Below are 22176 nucleotides of genomic sequence, written 5' to 3' on the forward strand. Positions count from 1 at the left end.
CAAGCTCAGCATGAAATTAAATGGCAGCTTGCTTCAGTGAACAGTCTGTTCTACCAAACTAAAGTTCTTTTATCTCTTTCTTAATTAGTTTCAGAGGGGTGGAGGGAGCTTTTATCACAAGTTTTTCAATCTAACTAATCCAGTGTGACATATTTGGCTTTTATCAAATGACAGTGGGTACCGATTGAAATGTTCTGTTTGGTTTCTCCTGATGACCACAAGATGTTTTTGTAAGTAAATGTTATACACAAGAAAACATTAGGTTTTCTATTTAAAACACAGTCAGGGCACTGTGTGCCACAGATGCCAGTCCTCCTTGTCTTCAGTGCCAGCCTCTCAACATCCCACATCATCACTGTCTTCCTCTGCCAAGTATGTGGCTCTTTCAAAACTCTTGGTACCCACAATGCCCCAGTCAGAGGGGTCATGATAGTGTGGTACCAGACAACTCTGCTTTAACACCATGAAGACACTACTTCAGAAGTGCTTCCATCTCCTGCCAACGTGGAAAGTTGTCAGGGCAGGAGAAATTCTGGTGTTTCAATGCTGAGTCTGCTGAAAAGGACAGACTCCACTTGCTGCCTCCCCCAGAAGCCACTGATCCAGACCTGCAGGCTGGGCTGCTGACAGCCCAGTGCATTTAGCTGGGAAAAAAAACCCAAACAAACAACTAAGCAACAAATAGATAAAAAAAGCATCTTTCTTCAGTTATCCCAGAGGCCTGGTCTGTTCTGGGGTTGTGATTGTGCACTGAGCTGGTGCACATTATTCCAGAGGAAGCCTCAGCGTGGGCCACCAGAAACTGAAGCATATTTACAAATATAAATCTTCCACTAGAGAAATACATAGGACAGTTGTAATTCAGTGTGTAACAACTGGCATGCTGTACAGCACATCTGAGATCTTGGCTGTGCTCTGGCACTTCTGTCTTAAAACTCAGAGTAGGACAAGGCTTACTAAATTGCCTGTTCCTGTTCCTAAGCCAGTGCAACACATTCTTTATGAGACAATCTTAAGGAAATCTTCTTGCCTTTTTATAGGTCACTGTATTGTCAATCTTTCACATCACATAGGAAATTGTTACTCTCAAAACCTGGTCCAGAAGAGAGCAATATGGAAACTGTGGTATTTTTGAGCAAGCTGAAGAGGAACCTCTGCAGCTGCAGTAATTCCTCATTCTTCCCAAGTCAACCTGCTCACTCTGCTTAGGAGCCTCAAAAATGCTTCTGACACTCCTGCTTTGAGACTTTTCCCCAAGTTATTCCCATCTCTCTAAAGCTGTGAGGTGGCTGTGCTATCTGGTTGCAACAGCTACCCAGTACAGCTCAAAGATTAACCTCTCCAGATTGCATCCAAAGGCATTGCTCACCAAGAAAGGGGTAATACACATTTGAAAAGAGGAAATTTTTTTTCCAGTTCTCACTGGAGACAGTTTCCTTATTTCCTTAAAATCATAGGCAAATTCTGATGTCCTGAGAAGAGCAAAACCACTGCTGAAAGCATTTTGAAACTCTTAATATATTTAGATATCATAATGAATATATTTGAAACCATAATATATTAATGGTAACAATGGTCATAGTAGCAAGTGAAAGCTACCATCTTTATAACTTACTAAGACCACCTTAGGAAATATCAGTATTTTTTTTTTTCCATCAGTTTTGGTGGAGAAAATGTTCTAGGCTTTGTTGTAGAGGAAGAGACCACTCAGCCACATTCTCCAGGGGATATATTTATCCTGAAGATGAAAGAATTAAATTCAAGTCTTTTGAGGTACATCATTCAGAGGAAAGATTTGAACATGAATGGCTCACAATCTGCCACAAGTCTCCACACTAATAAGCAATATGCATTCATATGGTCCCTGGCTGAGGAATATTTTCTTACTTAACACCAAACAGAATGGCTTCAACTGGACAGAAGATTGAGTGCAAAATGGACTTTTATGGCCAGCAATTAAAAAGCATTTACCTGGGGTGTGGCTTTGCCATCAAAATAGGACATTAAACTGTTTCTCCTGTATATTACAATTGTACATTACAATTTTCCCAGGGTTTAGTCTCATTCTGTAGCAGATCTAAAACATATGCCAAAGTGAGATTATTTTTTGCCCCTCAGAATGGAATTCTTGTTTCCTTTCCAATATATAAGGCTTCACAGTGGTGTCAGCTGTGATGCCTTCCTCCCTTCTCATGGAAAGCTCCCACATCCAGCCCATATAAATAGCCTGTATTAGTCTCATACTCCCTTCTCCCCTTCTAATCCCACTTAATATGCCTCTTCTTTCATCTTGAGCTGGGCTGTACATGGGCTAGGGCAGCTTCTTAAACAGAGATGCAATCCTGAGCTCAAAAGATCCTAAACTTGGCCTTTGGATTCTATTGTCACAATACCAGAAGGAATTATTTTTCATCCAAATCTGGGATGTGAGAGCAGGTTTTCTGGGTAAGAAGTGTACTTTTCATGCCTCATTTTTCCCAAGGGTTTTTCCATTTTGGTTTGTGGAACATGACTTTAACAGACTTGTGTTTTATTATAATTAATTACTTCTTTTTGAAAGCTTCACTTCTGCTACCATAACCACTTGCAAAACAAAATCTTTGCAATGCCTTTAGCTTGTGGATAATATAATGCCAGTTTTGTGTAAACAAAAGCATTACATAATGTGTCCTTTCTTGCACAAATTATGCAAAAGTCTAAACAGGACCAACAGGCTTAATCTCTCAGACATTTACTATTTCAGAAGTCTGTATGAACTGTATGAGTGTTAGTGACAGCAGATTTTATCTGTAAATTTTACCATCCTACACTGACCTGTCTGTCAAAGTTGCATTTATATGAAATAAGCCTGTACATGCATATTGACAGGTCAGTGTAAATTCGCATTAGTCTTTTATTTCACAATTTATTTTTCATTAAAAATATTTTCCAAGCTTGTAACTACTTAACTTTTGTGAGATAGTTATGTAATATGAAATTGATTTTTTTTTTCCCAAGGGAAATTATATTGATTCAGAAGCTGTTAAAGGTGAGGTGCTAAAAGTGGGAAATAAAAGCTGCGAAAACCTTCTCCTGCAGTCGGAATCAATTCTGTGTACGGTTCCCAGCGATCTCCTGAAATCCAACAGTGAGCTAAATATAGAGGTGAGGCAACTACACCACACAAGAGATATTAATGCCATTTTTATTATTATTCCAGTGTCACTATTGAACCAATAAAATTTAAGCCTAAGCCTCTGCTTACAGAGATATCTCTATCCCTGTTTGTTTGGGATGGAAACTCAAATAATATCAGCTATTTTAAAATAAATATGATTGTCATTGTTGTTATTACCTGTTAGTTCAGAGACTTTCTGGACCCTTAGGCACGAAGTAGGACCTGAACTAAGCACAGAAATAAAATTATAGCTATTAATCCAAACACAAGAGGAAACGTGGGGAAGAATGAGAAGCTATAATAGATAGAGTAGTTTTTGTTGGGAACTCACAAGCCCTTTTTTCAACAAAACATTCTGCTGCAGTCAAGAGGATCAAATATTTCCTGAAAGATATTTTTTTTTGTCTGCATTTTATAATTTCATTTGAATTCTTTTTGTAAGAAGAAGACACTTAGGACAAATGATTGAGTCATTGCTTTAAAAGTGGTCTCATTAGAGTTATTCAGTGTGCTACTGCAAGTTGAAATTGTAGACATACTGATTTATAGAATAAGATACAAATTTTTCAGTACATTTGTATTTTTTTTTAATACATAAAAAAGGACATTGGAATGGGTTTACCTTTAAACTATGAAACTGCACTCTGATTCACTGAAAACAGTGGAGACTGCTGGTCATGTAAGTGTGGTTAGGATCAAAGTCTAAGCTCATTGAAGCAGGGACATCTATTTTTTCTATGTCTTTATGACATTCATCTCACAGGATCCTGGGCTGTGAATGATATTCCTGTGTGCTACTGCAATCTAAGTAAATAGTAATAGCTAATTTGATTCATTAATATGGTAACTAAAGATTTATTTTAATATTAATTTATTTTTTTTAAGTAAGTATTCTTTTTCTTGGATACATCAGGCAAACTATAAAATTAGATGCAGCTCTCCTTTTGGTGTAGGTCTCCCAGACTTCTAAGTGCCTAGTTTCCTACAACACTTGTGCACAGATTGCATTCAGTTAAATTGTTGTGTTTTTACATATGCAACCAGGACTAACATTGCATTCAATTAGTTCTACTATGTGATATTTTCTTAAACTCTAAGAAATAGATATGTGTGACATGTTTCATGCACAGAAAAGAACAAAACATAAAGGGGTTAAATAAGGTTTCTACTTGTTTACTGGCAAGGAGACTCAGAAATTGTAGTCTGCCCAGCGAAGAAGAAAATTTGCTCTTTTGACGGGCAAATCCATCATTACAGTACCCAGAGGGATGAATTCCACAGGAGGAAGAGGAAAGATGGCCAAATACATTCCAACTGACTGAGCTAGTGCTGTGTGACCTAAAACAGTTTTTCCCTGTTAGTTGCTTGGTGTTTGTTTGGTTGTTGGTTTTTGGGGTTGGTTTTTTGTTTTGTTTTGTTTCTTTAAACTGTCAGCAAGCTAGAAGCTGGCAGGGGACAGGCTCACGTGACCTTGGGAACTAAAATGCAAGCACGCTGTCAACAAGAGAGTGAGTTTGATGTTACAGCATATTTATGCCTGAAGGACACACATTAAAGACAGCTGGGCTACTTTTTTCAATGTACATCTCAGCCCATATAGCCATAGGGCCATTCCATGCACCATGTATGAGTAAAAGTATGAATTTAACATTTTGAATTAGCACCTGGTTACAGTGGAACCCTGTTATCCAGGGCGCATGTGAGTGCATGCTGTGTGTGCTGGGCATGAAATACAGAGCTGTGACACCACCAGAGCTCTTGAAGGTGAGAAATGAGCCATAAACATGTAGATCTGTTTTCATGTACACCGGTATAATAATTTTTCCACTCACAGTGTCTTATCGCAGTACAGCATCACAAAATCAAGATTTAATACATGCGGGACATATCAACTCATACTTTAGTACTAATAATCTAGTTCTTACTTGTCTTTGGAAATCATTACACTATTTTTTTTCTTTGTTATTTCAGTGGAAGCAAGAAGTTTTGTCAACAGTTATCGGGAAAGTGCTGATCCGACAAGATCAGAATTTCACAGGACTAATTGCTGGAATTCTTTCAACATCAATCATAATTTTTATCTTTTTGGTGGTTTTCTTCTGGAGAAGGAAGAAGAAACAAATTAAAGGTTCATCATAGTCAATCCTATCACATAATTCCATTATTATCTTAGATTTTAAAAGCTGACATAATTTTATGCTTTGCTTAACTGCTATGCATTGCCCTGTTGTAACCTGTCAGCAGAGGTTTCACAATCAAGTCCCAATGTTCAGTTGCATTTCAGTGCTTGGCAAGAGCCTTAGCTGGGTGAAGGGCCGAATTATGCCTTAAGCAGAAGGATTTCTGAGGAACTCTGAGCTATTAGGAAAACTTGGTAACTTCTTTTCCCTAAACAGCTTTGGAAGAGGGGAGGAGTAAATGACATGCATGGAATCACGAGTACTTCAGCTTCACCCAGTTGTCTTGCATTCCTCCAGGCTGTGCCTGAGTTGTGAAAGGCACAGAGCCTTGCAGTCTCCTGGTCTCTTTTTACCCCTAATCAGGAACTTGGTCAGACTCTGGTTCTTCTCTGGCCCCTGTGTCTGGGTTTCCTACCAGTGGAGCTGCCACACTATATAAGGTGGGAGGAGGAGGGGAGCTAGTGTATAACCAAGTCTTGTCCTGATGCACCATCACAGTCAGACCACGAAGCCGGCCCTTTGATCTTCCAGTAGAGCTAAGAGTGAGTCTTCCACACAAGATTTTTTTGCCGAAAAGCTTGCACTGTAAAAATAGCTCAAGTCCTGCACATCTGCCACAGCAACAACCTGACCCTCTTCCCAGCAGAGCAGAACATCTAAATTTAAATAAATAGATAAATCAAGATTGGCATACCAAAACCATGAGGATTTTCTAATATTGCTTTCTCCTACCCCTTCAGATCTGGGAAGTGACCTAGTTCGTTATGATGGTAGAGTGCACACTCCTCACCTGGACAGGCTGGTGAGTGCAAGGAGTGTAAGTCCAACAACAGAAATGGTTTCAAGCGAATCTGTAGACTACAGATCAACTTTTCTAGAAGGTACGCTTCTATTAGAAATCAGTATGGAGGATATTTTATGCATCTTGATTTTCATATGTCTTCAGATGATAGCTATTTTGACCAGTATCCTAATTTCAGTTTCTCATCTGATTTTTCTGTGTCTGCATTTTTGGGACTCTCATGTGTTCACAGTCTTGCTATGTTAACTGAGCTTCTCAGATGCTTCCCAAGGTGCAAAGGATTTTCACCTTTACTCAGGTTGAAGGAATAAATAAAATACAATTAGTAAAAACGCTCTATAAGTATGCTCCACAAGTTATTAGAACTAGTGTATATAGTGATTCTGTGTTGTCATAAGATCCGTCACACCATGCACAAATCCACTCTGAAAAGACTGATTTTAACGACAACATCAAGTGGCTGTAGGTTTAGTGTGTCTCAGTGAAGTCTCAGTGACTTCCTTACAATAAAGGAAGTTTATAAAGGAATAAAGCAGTTCTGTTGGCCCAGCATGGGGCATGGAGTTTTGTAAACTGATATTCTTTTGTCTGTTAATGCCCCTCCTGTAAAATGGGACATTGTATAATGCAGAAATGTTAATTTTAAAAATTAAGCTAAAAGGATATGAAGACTGTGACGAATTGAATGGAGGTCCACATGCACCATTATGCCAGTCTCAGGGAAGGATGATCCTATGTTGAATACATTTTTGTGCTGTATAATATGATTTTAAAGAGGGTATTCTTCAGAAGAGCAGTCTGCTACACTTATCATACCATTCTAGGCTCCTTTAACACTTGGAGACCATGTTCTGTGATTACCATTAAAGAGCCTTTATCTATTAGGAGTTACCACACATTATGATGTGTGAGATATCACAGGTATTTGTTAGTCTTGGTATAGACATAGTTTTGTACCATTTCATGTGCTGCTGTATACAATGCAATAGAAATAACTCAAAAATCTTTATTCCACTTTTGCAAGCCCCAATCAGAGAGCAATCTGAGCCACAGGCTGTTCCCAGCTTCCCGTGTTATTCTTTAATTGCTGCCACCAGCTCATACAGGAAGTTTCTTGATTGAAAAATTTCCAAAGGGAAAGGAAAGCCCATGCCACTGGTTAGAAGGGAAAGTGGTACATGAGACAAAACTATGCAAAGATCCTTGATGGAAGATAAATCCACAGCGGTCCTGCAGCCACTGTGTACAGGCAAAGCACAGTGGAGAGTGCATCCAAGAAGGGCATGTGTTCATCTAATGTTCCTGTAGCAATGCTGATGTCAATATTATCAAAGAATAAAATAAAAGAAACATTAGAAAACATGCAGGTTTACATTTGGCAGCTGCAAAAATTATTATGCAGCCATGGCAAGATTATTTTACTGTGTTTATTAAATAGATAATCGCCCTTAGTTACAAATAAACTCATGTGTAAGTTTTAGGAGTTGGTATTTTTGCTCCTAGATAAAATAACAGAGTATTTCTCAGCACCCAGAGTGATAAAAGCACTTTATAAAAATTTCACAAGTTATTTGCAGAAATAAATAAAACATGTCTATACAATATTTTTTACTTTTTGTAATAAGATACTTGATAATTTCTGTTGGTAAATTTACTCCACCTTTTTTTTTTTTTTTATTTTGACCCTGGACTAAATTCAGCTCATTGACTCCATGGAAATAAATACCACGGAAATTGGTATAAACTAAACATAGTTCTTCATTCAGTCACACAAAATGCTAGGAAAAGGGTTTTAAACAAAACCAATTTCAAGTACCTGAACAACATGATGTTGATTAAAAAAAAAAAATCTCAAATACATACTCCTGGATTTACTGAAATATTTTAGTTTCTGCTCTATCAGATGGCTCATGTTATTTTCATGAGTAGCACCAACTGTATTATCTTCAGCAGTTACAGGAAATGAATCACCTCTAGGCATTTCCCTGGTTGAATATTCACCATTGGATAAATATAGCTAGTCACCAGCACTTTAGAAACCTTTGTGAAGTATAAAGTTCCCTACCAAATTAGAACACTACAAAATTAAAAAGCTTCATGTTTTTAATTGTTCACCACCTCCTCCTCCCATATTGCTGTCATTTTTTTCTCTTTTGTTACTCTCAATTGCTAGAGATGCTATAACCTCTATTTGGCAAGTGACAAGGCTTCATTCCATCCCCTCAGAAAAGTGGAAGTTTTGCCATTTGCTTTCATAAAAGTAGAGCTGAGACAAGCATAAGTTTCTAGTGACATGGTTTTCCTGGAGGTTGGCATTTTACCAATGCATATTTTCATTTTCCCTTTGTGACCAAAACTTCCGTAAAGCCAAGCCACTTCCAAACTGATAAAATCAAATCTTGCTTACCAATGCAATAAAACTCTTCATTTTTCAAGAAGTTTGAAAGGATTATAACAGTTTCTGTTCATTTTGCAGATCAGTTTCCAAGCATGTCTCAGAATGGATCCTGCAGACCTGCCCAGTATCCTCACTCTGACCTCTCCCCGATTCTGTCTAGCGGAGACTCAGATTTAGCCAGTCCACTTCTCCAAACTAATGTCCACATTGACATCAGTGCCTTAAATCCTGACCTGGTCAAAGAAGTGCAGCATGTGGTTATTGGTGCTGACAGTCTGATTGTGCACTTCAGTGAAGTAATAGGAAGAGGTGGGTACTGCAACTCTTACATTGCAAACTGCTCCTGGTTTTGCACACCCAGTCATTATAAACCATTTTGAATGAGGTGTCTATACAGAGATTTTTTTCAAGCTTTTTAGATCTTGCAGCATTGCATGCCGTGCACTGAATCAAGGAGGGGAATGAAGGGGCTTTCCTTTGAAGCCAGTGCATTTGGAGAAGACACGATCACGAGGAAGGAGTCTGCTAACTAATGAGGCTCTTTTGAACTCATGGATTTGCCGGTCCCCCTCCAATTGCCTCACTCTCACCCTTTCCCAGGCTACAGAAAGCTCAGACAGAGCTTCTGATCCATGAGGCTGGTATGTGAGCAAGTCTGCCACAGGATATTATGTGAGACCTAAGGCACACACCTAAGAGGCAGGGGATGCCGAGGCAGGAACATAAGAGGCCTTAAACTTGGTGCCTATTATCTGTCAGGACTGCTACGTGACACAGAAGACTCCTGCAGCCATCAGTGTATACAGTAAAAGTCCCCATGGCCCAAGTGAAATGTCCTCCTCAAGTTTCCACCAGCTCTGAGGAATTTGCTGCTTGTTTCCTCCCAGCAAATGCTCTTCATATCACCTCATTCCTCTCATGCCGAAATCTGCAGAAATATGTAACTCCTGATTCACTTACCCTTAGTTTTGTTCCTGATGTAGCAAATCTCCTATTTTTCTAAATTTCTCTCATCACTCCCACTCCTCTACATCTTCGTAACCAAGTTCCATTCACCTTTCAAAGCCCAAGCCAGTATTTCTGTTAGGGATGTTTTAAAACTCTGTATGATTGAGTACCTATTAGTAACCAAAATAGAAACTGGATTTTCAGTATTTCTACAGATCATGCATGAGAGGTCTCTTGTTGAGTATCAGAATACTGATAAAAAATTTGCTATAAATTATATTCTTAATGCCTTTTCTGTAGGACAAGAGCCACAAATCAAACAAACAGTATGTTTCACTTCTATGTATCACACTTCATCATCCCCAAAGCAAGGGTGGGCCTTTTTCATTTCTTTTTTATTTTGGAAAACTCCAAGTAATTTCCCATTTTTTAGATGTTGAAAAATATCTGGAATGACACCAAGATAATTAACCATTTTAAATTTTCTCCTTTCTAACCAGAAATGGGCCAAACCCCAAAATATTTTAGACACACCCAATCCAAGCTTTAGGATTTGTGCCCAGGCTCCAAGCAATCTGTGGTCTGATGGGATTTTAGTTGCTTTTATAAAACAAACTTTGAATTAATTTTACCTCAATCTAAAAGCAAAGCCAGCTGAGCTCTGACCAGAGTTTATGACTGGAACGTAGTAAAATTAATCAGATAGTCTTGTTCTCTGTTGAACTCCCACTTAAGAAAAAAAATATTTTGCTTTCTAACTGCAAATATTATAATTTTAATTGTCCAGTAAATACTTCATCTGTGAAAAAAAGCCACAACTGCACATACATCATTTGATTTGGAGAAATTAATGTGTGATCCTGGATCTCAAACTTCACTGTTCCCAAACTGGTAAACCTGACTTCTTATAGTAAGTTTTGGTAGCCAGCATCATTTTCTTGGCAGGAAAGCATAGGATTTCTGTGTCCCTGGCAGTTCATTTCATTGCTTAGACCATGAGAAAGGAGGCAAATTTTGTTCATCGTCTTTTAGTGATATTTTTTACTTGGAACTAGGCCATAGAAAACACTGCCAAGTGGTGTCATCAGTCTGTGATCAGTAGAGCAACTCCCAAACCATCCATGGCCAACACATCACTTTTGACATTCAACATTTTCCATGGAATAGCAAGACCTGAGTGACTGTAATCCCAGACTGAGTGTCCTTTCCATCAGATGTATCAAGTTTGTACAGTCCAGTGGACCACTAAGCATGGGCTTGCAGATCACTGGGAACCACCATTCCAGTGGTCATGTTGGTTCCTAACTGCTCCCTGTGCCTTCCAGGTGTCCTCCTTTGACACCTATGTCACAGGAGAAGATGATGGGAATGGGCTGACATTGGTTTTGTGTGCATAGTTATTACAAGAACATGAAATACTGGTGGCGCCAGCCTTGTCATTATTTATACTCTCCATTTAGGTCAAGAAATACCAATTATGCTTCAAATAGAGTTTTCATTTCATGTAATGGTGGTTTTATGTAATGGTGATTTTATGAATGGTGGTTTTATGTAATGGTCCAATTCCATTTATTTTAATATGTTAGTTAGGAAGTATTTATTATAAGTGTTGGGAATTGGACAGAAATGGAGTGTGATCACTTTTTTACAGTATAATTGCTTCCCAGTGGAAAATACCAGAAAGCTAATTTTACTTCTTAAAGCTAATATTGCTCATTTTTTTACACAGGACATTTTGGCTGTGTGTACCATGGGACATTGCTGGATAACGATAGCAGGAAAATTCACTGTGCTGTGAAGTCACTGAATAGTAAGTTACATGTTTAATAGTGGGACATTACTGTCAATTCCAAAGATAACTGGGGTGAACCAGTGAAATTCCAGTGAAGTATACATTCACAAACAAAGATTCTTAGTTGTAGCTGAATCAGATTTATCTTTGGAGTAATTCCAATTACTTCAGATTATGACAACACATTGGCATATATTTTTACATCAAATGAAATGTCCATCTATTTCCTCTATAAAGAAAAGGACACTGGAAATTAAGGGAAAGGTAGTGTCATTTTTTTGTTCTACTGAGTACTGAAGATTTGGATTTAGAAGTTAAATTGCTGAAGTGGGCAAAGCTGCTGGAAAAACAGGAAGATATTATAGCAGCATTTATTAAGGACTTTGCTCAAGTTGTTATTCAATTTCAAAACATTCAAAAATAAGAAATGGGGAAACAGAATTAAAATCACCAACAGCCTGTATTTGGTCATTGTAGGAAAACCAATGTACACAACCTGGCTGTAATTTGGGAGGTGGAGAGCATGTCTGCAGTCTCTCATTATCACTTTGTTGTGCAATGACATGCTGTAGAGAAATGAACCTTAGTTTGTTTCTGTTTCTTTTAATTAACTCCTTTTATTACTGGGTTTCTCAGGGATTACAGACCTAGAAGAAGTAGCCCAGTTTCTGAAAGAAGGAATAATCATGAAAGATTTCACTCATCCCAATGTTCTGTCGCTCCTGGGAATCTGTTTGCCCAATGAAGGGTCCCCATTAGTTGTTCTTCCATACATGAAACATGGAGATCTTCGAAACTTCATTAGGAATGAGACCCACGTAAGTACCTGGTGAGGTATAAATGGTAATGCAAGTCTGGCCACGCCCTGCTCCAACACCACACCTTACACGCTCTCATAATTACATTACGTCTGCAACTTGCTGCTATTACTACACCTTAACCTTTAGCACTTGCTCAGTCTGGCATCAAGCCCAGCCACAGCACTGCCACTCCTTCCCCTCCCCCTCAAATTCCTCTCTAGAATGTTTCCCAGAAATTATCAGCAATAAGTATTTCTCATTTCCCATCCATAAGCCTCTTTATAAACAAATGTGCTTATGAGATCTACGTCCAGGGGCCCAATCATTTGCTGGTTAAATTGGCACATCTCTGTTGACTTTAGCACAGCTGTGCCAGTCACCAACATCTGCTCCTCCAACTCCTAGGTAAGGGAACTCCATGTCCAGCTACTGTCACAATCTGTTTATTATCAATATTTTTTCTTCTTATCTTAAGAAAGATAAACAGGAATTTTTATACAGACTATGAGTACTCTGTTATCAGCAGTCTTCTCAATCTTCCCCATTTCCTTTGTAAGACTGTAGATTCCTCAAATGTACCTCACTGCTTTCCTCGAGTAGGAGACCACAGGTCTTACCTCAGGCAGTGTAAGCCCACTTTTATGGCTGATTGTCATAAAGGCAATCAGCAGTAGCCAGTACAATTTTTAAAAAAATGCATTTTGACACATTTTTGGAGTTAAGTTTTCTGAAGCCAGGACCTGCTCCCATTTGAGCTTCTTTCATTCTACAAGCACCAGGGCCCTTGTCTGTAACAGTCTTTCCTGAAATAAATAGAATGATGACCACCGTTGAATCAGCTTGTTCCACAGAAGAAAATTATACAGAGTAATGTCAAAACCACAAAAATCTGTAGGATCTTTACTATTGCATAACAAGTTATATGATTGTCATAAAGGTTTATGTATTTTGATATTTAACATTTTGAGTATCATCTCACCATGTAGGCAAGCAGAAAGAGTTAACAATCACTGCCAGAAATATTCCTCTGGTAACTGCTAAGGTCTCATTTACCTTTTTCATTACATCATACTGAGGCACCTATTTTGTCCCAACTAGGAGTTTCTCTTTTCTTGGTCATCTCCAGCTGATAAGCTCCAAGTTCATAGTTAGTACCTTCTACTGCTATCACTCTTAAGTCCACATACGTGAATTTTGTGTATCATCTGTGATGCTGAGGTTTCAGCGTACTGTTCCACTTCCCAGGCCAGGTTATGCTGCTTATGCTGCAAACTCTCCTCTTCTGGAGACTGTCAGCTCTTTTGTTTTCTTATAGTGTGTTTTCTCTCTGGGGGCAAGTCTTCCTAAACTTAAACCCGTTTTACCACAAGAACAAACCTTTCTTGATCATTCTGGTGGCAGGAGAGTTGTGTAAAACCTAAAGAGTCACAGCATAAAGCAGTCTGATCCTTAACTTCTGCGTTCATTTTATCATAAATGTTTGTATTTTACAGAATCCAACAGTAAAAGATTTAATTGGATTTGGCCTTCAAGTCGCAAAAGGAATGAAATACCTTGCAAGTAAAAAGTTTGTCCATAGAGATCTGGCAGCAAGAAACTGTATGTAAGTACAAACATCTACTTTCAGCCACATTACCACACTCTTCTGTGTAAAACAGTGAGATGAGATAAACTGAAGTGTCCAGGATTCTGGTATTTTTTAGTCAAAAGATGGTGTTTTTTTCATTGCTCTGCAATTATACTGATGTTTGTCTTGCATTCTGATGAGCTACTCATCTTGCTAAGGGCTCATTTCTTACACATAAGCTTTTTTTTGAGTGTGAGAAATAAGAAAGCTGAGGTGAAAGTGTAGCCTCTCAAAATCATTGGTTAGAGTATAAAAGGCATCTCCTAAGGGAAGTTAAACTGCTGTTGCCTCAACTTGCTGTGCTTCCACCCAGCCTCTTCAGAAGCAGCATGTCTCTGCTGCCACACCTAACCAAGGGAGGGGAACACAGGGGAACTTTGTGAGAAAAACAGGAACACAGAGAAACACCAGTGAGACTTCTTGAGAATAGTCTTTCATTACATGAGTATGAGCTTACTTTGGCTCAACTAGGCACACAAATTAACATTCAAAGAATCTTACTAGTGTCTGGGAAGCCAGACAGTTCAGTTCCCACAAAGAAGAACTGGTACAGGAGTTGCCAATATGATTATGCTGATTTATCACTGATGTTGTGAATTAATGAGACACAGCCTTAAACATTCAAGTTTATTTTTAGCACATCATAAACTGGAACTCTGGCTGCAAAAAGGTCATTAACCTGTGACATCAAATGTCTTATTCTTCTTTCAAGGGTGCACACCTGTGCTGCAGAACATCCTCTGAAAAAGAACTTTTTCTTACAGGCATTGGGATTTTTAAGGGATGAAAAAAGCCACAAACCGATTTTCAGATTTCCTAAGAAGAAATGCTTTGGGTTACTGAACAAAAGACCTAGTTCATCTAATCAAAGTCCAAATAGTGGCAACAGGACATTTCTCTTGGCCTATTGTCTCTTCCTTGGGTGAGGAAGGAACAGCTCTCAGGGTATCTCACATGACCACTGAACGACTGCTTTTGTACTTCTATAGGGATCAGTACTCCAGAGCCTGGAGGGCTGCTGCCACAAGACCCACATTCCCCAGTGGCCATGTACAATCCAACACTCAGTACAGGCCCTGCTACTGTGGTGATGTCTATCAGAAAGGAAGCCAGCATGCAAATACAGTCATCAGCGATTCTTTACTATATTCCACTATCCTGGAAACAGTGCAGGAACCTGCAATAACTGTTTGCTGTTGACCCATCAAAGCTCCCTCCTACTCCCTTCATCAGATTAAATTACAACATCAGTAAATACAGCAGATGGTTCTGTCCCATGCATTGGGACTTAAACAGACCAGAGTTGCCCAGACAGAAACCTCATAAACTCAAGACAGGGAAATACCATGTGTTGACACTGAGAGAGACTGGATAATTTAGCCTAGAGAAGGTTCAAGGGCATCTTATCCATGAATACCTGATATGGTGGATTAAAGAAGAGGAAGACAGATTCTTCTAAGGACAGGCCAAGGGGCAGCAGGCATAAATTGAAATAGAGAAAATAACATTTAAACATAGTAAAGCTTTTATTGTATGGATGACTGAACACTGGCCCAGGTTGCCAGAGAGGTAGCAGAGTCCTTATCCTTGCAGATATTCAAAACCCACCTGGTGATGGTTCCGAGCAACCTGCAGTAGCAGACCCTGCTTTGAGCAGGGGAGATAGTGGTGAACTAAATGATCTTCAGGGGCCCCTTCCAACCACACCCATTCTGTGACTGTGTGATGCTGTAAAGAAGCCCAAAAGGAAGTGCTTGCTGTGACTAGGTCTGCACATGTAAAGAGGGATAGGCTTGAAAATGCCAACACCCACACTCTGTGACAATGACACCACTTACCAGGACAATTACCAAGCTTAGGAGAAGCAAAGCTAAGGAGGTCTTCTGGTATTGCTGAGCTGTAACCCAACAGAACTTTTGTTATGACAACATTTTCCCCCACAACAGACATCAAACGCATCAGTAGCTACAGTTAATAACTACATCATTCCATAAAGGCAGTCACTGAGATAATGATGGATCCCTCCTTATCAAAACTAAGAGTAAGTAGGAAAGGCGATGCATTGACTTGGAAATGAAAATGAGCAGGTTTTAAGGATACAGAGTTAAAAACAGCTGTGGAAGAAATGAGGTAGAACTCAATCAGGATTTATAGGCTATTATGTATAAAAGTCTTTTTATACATAGAATTTTTTTTTAAACTGTAATTCAAATTGTATTATCAAAACAATATCAGTAATTTCCTGAGTTCATTCACTGTGCAAAATGGGTGTCAAATATACTTTGCTGCACTTTTGTTTGTGTTACATTAGTTCATATATCCCAAATAAAATACTGCTACCCAAAGTGAGTCTCAAAAATGCAAGTCAGTCATTATAATCCACCAACAAGGTAAATCTTGCCTACTCAGTTGCAAATACCTTTTGTCATTTCTCTAGGTTGGATGAAAAATTCACTGTCAAGGTTGCTGATTTTGGTCTTGCTAGAGATGTGTATGATAAAGAATACTACAGTGTGCACAATAAAACAGGAGCTAAACTGCCAGTGAAATGGATGGCTTTAGAAAGTTTACAAACTCAGAAGTTCACAACAAAGTCAGATGTGGTAATGTACAGACATATTTGTATCACCTATTTATTTCTTTTATATTGCCTGAGGCATCCTTCTAGTATTTAATAATGGAACAACTCCAAATCAAAACTTATATTTGAATCTAACTTTTGTTCACATAAGAATAAAAGAGTCTTTCTACATCATTTTTTACACTACAGAAAGTGTATTTGTCCCAATCACAAAGCAAGAAGTTGTTGACCTGATTATATCTTACTGCTCATGAAAGAACTAGGAGTTTAACCATGTTCCAAGGGAAACTAAGGACATTCTAAGAAGTCAGGCTGGAGCTGAACCCTGCTATAGGAGGGGCTTTGAAAAGCTTGACAGAACAGGTTAACTTGGCGACTTGTAAAAGTTAATAGTTCTCCAAAACACTTTATTTGCTTTATAAATACTTACTGGCTGCCTACAGCAATCTCAAGTATTACCTAGCCATTTATGAAGAAAAAATTGTTACAATGAAGTCAGTTGGGTGGATTGCTTTGTCTTTTAGCTCTCTGTTCAATCCAGATTCAGATTGACCTCTGATGCCTAGAATTTTCACCATGTATATTGTCTTCAGCATGTATTTACACAGAGTTAGTCAGATCATCAGTTCATGTAAACTGGCAGAGCTCCATTAACCTCAAAAGAGGTCTGCCAATTTATACCAGCAAAGTAGAAGCCCTATAGGCTTTTATTTTCTTTCATTTACTTAGTTGAGATTCTCTGGCTCTTATTTAAGTGGCTCCTCAAGTCCCTACAGCATTTATTAGCCCACTTAAAAGAAAGCTGAATGCAGTAAAACAACTTTTCAAAGGGAAAATCCATGCAATTGAATGCTTAAATCTGTCAAACCTTCTTCTAAAACAGGAATGTAAAGCTCTCCAACCCTTTAACTTTTTATTTATTTCTTTGTTTTTTTAGTGGTCCTTTGGTGTATTGTTATGGGAACTTATGACACGAGGGGCACCACCTTATCCTGATGTAAATTCTTTTGATATAACTGTTTACTTACTACAAGGAAGAAGGCTGCTGCAACCTGAATACTGCCCTGATCCACTGTAAGTAAATAGTCTGCAAAGGCTTCTGCAAATGCTGATCCTTCTGGTACTATGGTAATTGAGACTGTGGGAGGAAAGAGAGAGTTTGAGGTTTTTTTCCCTTGATGTGATTTCATAATTGAACACTTCTTTTATTTGAATGGCAGGTATGAAGTCATGCTGAAGTGCTGGCATCCGAAACCTGAGATGCGTCCAGCATTTTCTGAACTTGTTTCAAAAATATCAACAATCTTCTCCACTTTTATTGGGGAACACTATGTTCATGTCAATGCTACTTATGTCAATGTGAAGTGCATTGCTCCCTATCCTTCTCTTCTCTCATCACAAGACAACACAGATGTGGATGTTGACACATGACGGGTATGTCTGAAATTAAGGAAATTCCATTCTTGGTTGTATGAACAAAAAGCAAAACATTTTGTCCACTAGTTTTTACTGCCCGGTCTTTGTGAGAACACTGTTGCACATGTTTATGTTGTTGCCCAAGTTGCACTAGTACAAGGACACAATATCATATTGTTTAAGGATACAGGATTCCATAAACCATCACAATAATTTCCAAGTGTTTGGAGAACGCCATCAGTTTACCAAATGGAAATGTGGTGTGCTACCATCCAGAGCTAGTTCCCACAAACTGTTATTAATGTGTGCTGAGACGCAAGAACAAAGATTCATCATTAATGCCATGAAAGCAGAATATCAATCAGTATGGCTGGAAGGACTGCTACTGTGCATGTACTTTAGGATAATGAGCAGTGCCGAAATGGTTTTCACACAAAAGGCCAAGAAATGCGATGAGAATTACAAGAGTTTAAAATGTATTTTCATCCCACATGGGGCAAACTTTGTATTTTTGAACTACATCAACAAGGTTTCTAAGAACCTGGGCAGCCAAGACAGCCGGCCTCATGGTGTCTTAACAGAAATCAAAATCAAGAAATGGTGAGCAGTAAAATAAGTATAGAACAATATGACTGAGTAAGGAGTGGGTGAGGAAAGCCAAGACAAAACTGGAGCTGAACCTGGGATTCAAAGAATAACAGAAAGGGCTTCTACAGGTACATTAATCAGAAAAAATAAGGCCAAAGAAGGTGTTCCCCCTCTGTTAAACAATGCTGATGGACGAGGAGAAGCCTGAGGTACTTTCCTCAGTCTTCAATGGCAACATCTCTTCCCACACCTCTTGAATGGATGGACACCAGGATGAGGACTGGGAGAGCAAGCCCCTCCCACTGTAAGTGAAGACCATGTTCATGACCACCCAGGGAACCTGAATGTGTACAAGCCTATGGGACCTTATGAAATCTATTCCAGAGTCCTGAAGGAATTGGCTGATGTAATTGCCAAGCTGCTCTCCATGATATTCAAAAGGTCATGGCAGCCAGAGAAAGTTCCAGGTGACTGGAAAAAGGGGAACAGTGTACCTATATTTAAGAAGAGAACAAAAAACAACTCTGGGAACTACCATCCTGTCAGGCTCACCTCTGTGTCTGGGAAGGTCATGGAACGGATCCTCTTAGAAGGCACGAGAAGGACAGGGTGCTCCTTCACCAGGATTCAAGATACCAGCACAGCTTCTCCAAGGGCAAGTCCTGCCTGACCAGCCTAGTGGCCATCTATGATGGACTGGCTGCACCAGTGGACAAGGGAAGGGCTACCAGCTACCATTTATCTGGGCTTCTGTAAAGCTTTTGCCATGGCCCCCCACAACATCTCCTCTAAACTGGAGAGAGACGGATTTGGTGGATGGAGTGTTAGATGGATAAGAAGTTGTCTGGACAGTCACATCCACAGGGTAATGATCAATGGCTCAGAGTCCCAATGGTCATCAGTGACAGGTGGTGTCCCTCAGGGGTCAGTACTGGGACCAGTGTTATTGAACATCTTCATTAATGACTGACAAAGGGCTCAAGGGCACCTTCAGCAAATCTGCAGATGACACCAAGCTGAGTGGTGCAGTTGCCATACCCAAAGGATGGGATGCCATCCAGAGGGACCTGGACAAGCTCAAGAAGTGGGCTGGTGGGGATGCCATGAGTTTTAACAGGACCAAATGCAAGGTGATGCTACTGGGTCAGGGCAAACCCCAGAATCACCACAGGCTGGGGGAGGAACAGATCCAGAGTGGCCCTGCCAAGAAGGACTTGGGGTGCATGAGAGGCTGGACATGAGCAGGACAAGTGCCCTCCCAGCCCAGAAAGCCAATTGTATCCTGGCCTGCATCAAGAGCAGGGGGGTCAGCTGGTCAGGGGAGGGGATTCTGCCCCATTGGCCCACTCTGGTGAGACCCCACCTGGAATGCTGCATCCAGCTCTGGGCCCCCATCACAGGAAGGGCATCAGTCATCAACCATGATGATTAGAGAGTTGGAGCACCCCTTCAGTGGGGAAAGGCTGCAAGAATTTGGATTGTTTAGCCTGGAAGAGGGAAGGCTTTGGGGTGACCTTATTGTGGCCTTCCAGAACCTGGAGGGAACTTGCAGGAAAGATGGAACAAGACAATTTACAAAGGCATGTAGTGACAGAACAAGGGGGAAATAGTTTAAACTGAAAGACCGTAGGTTTAAATTATATATTGGGAAAAAATTCTTTACTGTGAGGGTGGTGACACACTGGAACAGGTTGTCTAGGGAAGTTGTGGATGCCCCATCCCTGGAATTTTCAGCATTCATCACTGTACCCACAGCAGAGGGGCCAGAACTATATGATCTTCAAGGTCCCTTCCAACCTGGGCCATTCTATGATTCTCTGATTCTATGTCACTAGTTCTCTAGTATAGTCAGACGGTACAAAAAACAAAGGGAAAATCATCTGGCGTAAAGCATTCCTAGTGTCAACATTATTCCAACATTCAAACATTTCTTTGAGTCAAACAGTTTATAGCAACAGATCTCTTGCTGAAAAATGAAAAGCCTCTATTTCTTTCAATAAACAATGAATCACTCTGAATTAAAACCTGAAGGCTGCTGTCCGGTGAGTCACTTGGTGAGCAGCTGAGGCTCTGCCACCTACCCTTGGGTGGAGCTACTGACAAAGGTGAGTAAGGAGCAGAGGTGTTGCAGGCAGCCCTGACCTAAAAAGACACCACCATAGCAGGCATATCAGTAACTTCTTCATACCAGCCCTGAAGAGCAGAGAAAACTGATAAGAAGAAATGGCTTTAGGCCCTCTTTACTCTCTTCTTGGATTACACAGCCCAGTGAATGATCTACTTTTAATGCTAAGTTATGACCAGAGAAACAATTTTGGAAAGAGACAGTAAATAAAACTTCTATTCATTAGGGAAGAGTACTATAACTTTAGGGCAAACATCACATGTCATTTCTGTTCCTGTGGAATTCTGTGCATACTACTGTATAGTTTGTTTAGAATAGGATAGAACTGGGTTTGCTGGTGTAAACACATAAAGTATTCTATTTTTATATTAAAAAAAAAGTTTATTTTTAATGACATTTACAAAGTTTGGTTAGGCCACAAAATACTGCACTGTGAACATTTCAGAAAACGTATGTCAATGTACATGATTCATAAACTGTAGCAACCTTAAGAAATTCTGTGTAAATATTAAAAAGGATAAGAACTGACTGTAAACACACTCCACCATAAATATAATATCTGCATTGCTGCAGGGCAACCATTTTAAGATCTTCAAAGACAGCTAATGCAGATAAAGAACTGATATAAGGGAGATATATTGTTCTTGGGAGACTGTGTTATAACTGAAAGATTTATAATGAGGGCAGAGTGTGTAGGCAAGCTATGAGCAGATAATATTGTATTGTGTTTCATCACCACTTTCATTTCAGAAATGAACTTTCATGTCTGCTGAGAGTGATACTAATTGTAGATTGCTCAAGGACAAAAGGCTTTGCTGCAGGCAAAAAAAAATCATCTCTATGGTTGTTAAAACAGCTAAGGAAGTTTATGACACATAGATTTGGAGAAGTTACTCCAAACTTGTACGTACATGCTTGAGGAACGCTGCAATGTGAAACAGAGGACATTTTTACTATTTATGAACTTTTGCTTAATAAAGTTAATGTTGTGTCTGGGACACCTGTAAGAATATGTGATTCTGGTAAAGATTTGATGTTAGTAAGTTCATATATCTGCAAAGAGCTGAATGGTACTTATGTTTATAGTTGTTGTTATGACCGAATAAACATGTTATTAAAATGAATTCTTGTAATACTTTAAGCTCCTAGTGCTATAATTACTGTTCCCATTGACTGTTAAACTGACAAGTCTGTCTGTATGCTTTTTCTGACTAACATGGAAAGAGCAACCTGTGGAACTGTGGGATAGAGGGGAAAAAGCTCAGAAATCTAAAAATACAGCATGCACCAATAAATCAAATACACAGTTTATCAGCCTCCTAACCATTAATACATCAGAAAAAGATGCCAAATACTGGCCATCAACAACTATGGATGGCATAGTTTGAATAGGAAGCCTCTTGCCTAACCACAGGCTGTACCCATGCAGCCTTACAATTCTTGATGCACTTAGAGTTTGGGTGGCATTTGAAGCTTGGAATTTAGGTATTATAAGGAGTACCTGCGTGGCCCAACAAGGATGCCAGCACTTGTGTTTGGTATCAAAGTCCCTAATCCGTCATGATCCACAAGAAATTTCAAGTACCTCAATCTGTGCCACTCAGGGTCATCCCTCCCGCATTTCATGTCTGCAAAGTGTTTTGTATCTGTGACAACTGAAAAGAAAAAGACACAGGGCTCTTGCTTCTGGAACAAGAGGAGACAGCCTCACCCTTCTCCCACACACTTCCTCCCTGTTACACGAGATGTCTCCCACTGAATT

The 22176-nt window shown here is 39.5% G+C and overlaps 1 protein-coding gene across 7 annotated transcripts in view; it reads left to right on the forward strand.

Annotated features, from left to right (window-relative positions):
• LOC131573125 (hepatocyte growth factor receptor-like) overlaps positions 1–21538 on the forward strand; it is a 105548-nt gene extending 84010 nt beyond the window's left edge. For 6 of the 7 annotated variants that reach the window (XM_058826742.1, XM_058826741.1, XM_058826740.1 and 3 more), the window contains exons 12-21: positions 2998–3144; positions 5129–5285; positions 6078–6218; positions 8616–8846; positions 11215–11295; positions 11914–12095; positions 13571–13680; positions 16142–16307; positions 17223–17359; positions 17506–21538. In XM_058826742.1, coding sequence (XP_058682725.1) covers positions 2998–3144; positions 5129–5285; positions 6078–6218; positions 8616–8846; positions 11215–11295; positions 11914–12095; positions 13571–13680; positions 16142–16307; positions 17223–17359; positions 17506–17716 — 1563 coding nt within the window. In that variant the 3' untranslated portion in view covers positions 17717–21538. The remainder of the gene's footprint in view (positions 1–2997; positions 3145–5128; positions 5286–6077; positions 6219–8615; positions 8847–11214; positions 11296–11913; positions 12096–13570; positions 13681–16141; positions 16308–17222; positions 17360–17505) is intronic. The other variant, XR_009276134.1, reaches the window with a different exon arrangement.
• Positions 21539–22176: the final 638 nt, after the last annotated feature.

The sequence above is a fragment of the Poecile atricapillus genome, chromosome Z, assembly GCF_030490865.1.
Source record: "Poecile atricapillus isolate bPoeAtr1 chromosome Z, bPoeAtr1.hap1, whole genome shotgun sequence".
NCBI classification, from domain to species: Eukaryota; Metazoa; Chordata; class Aves; order Passeriformes; family Paridae; genus Poecile; species Poecile atricapillus.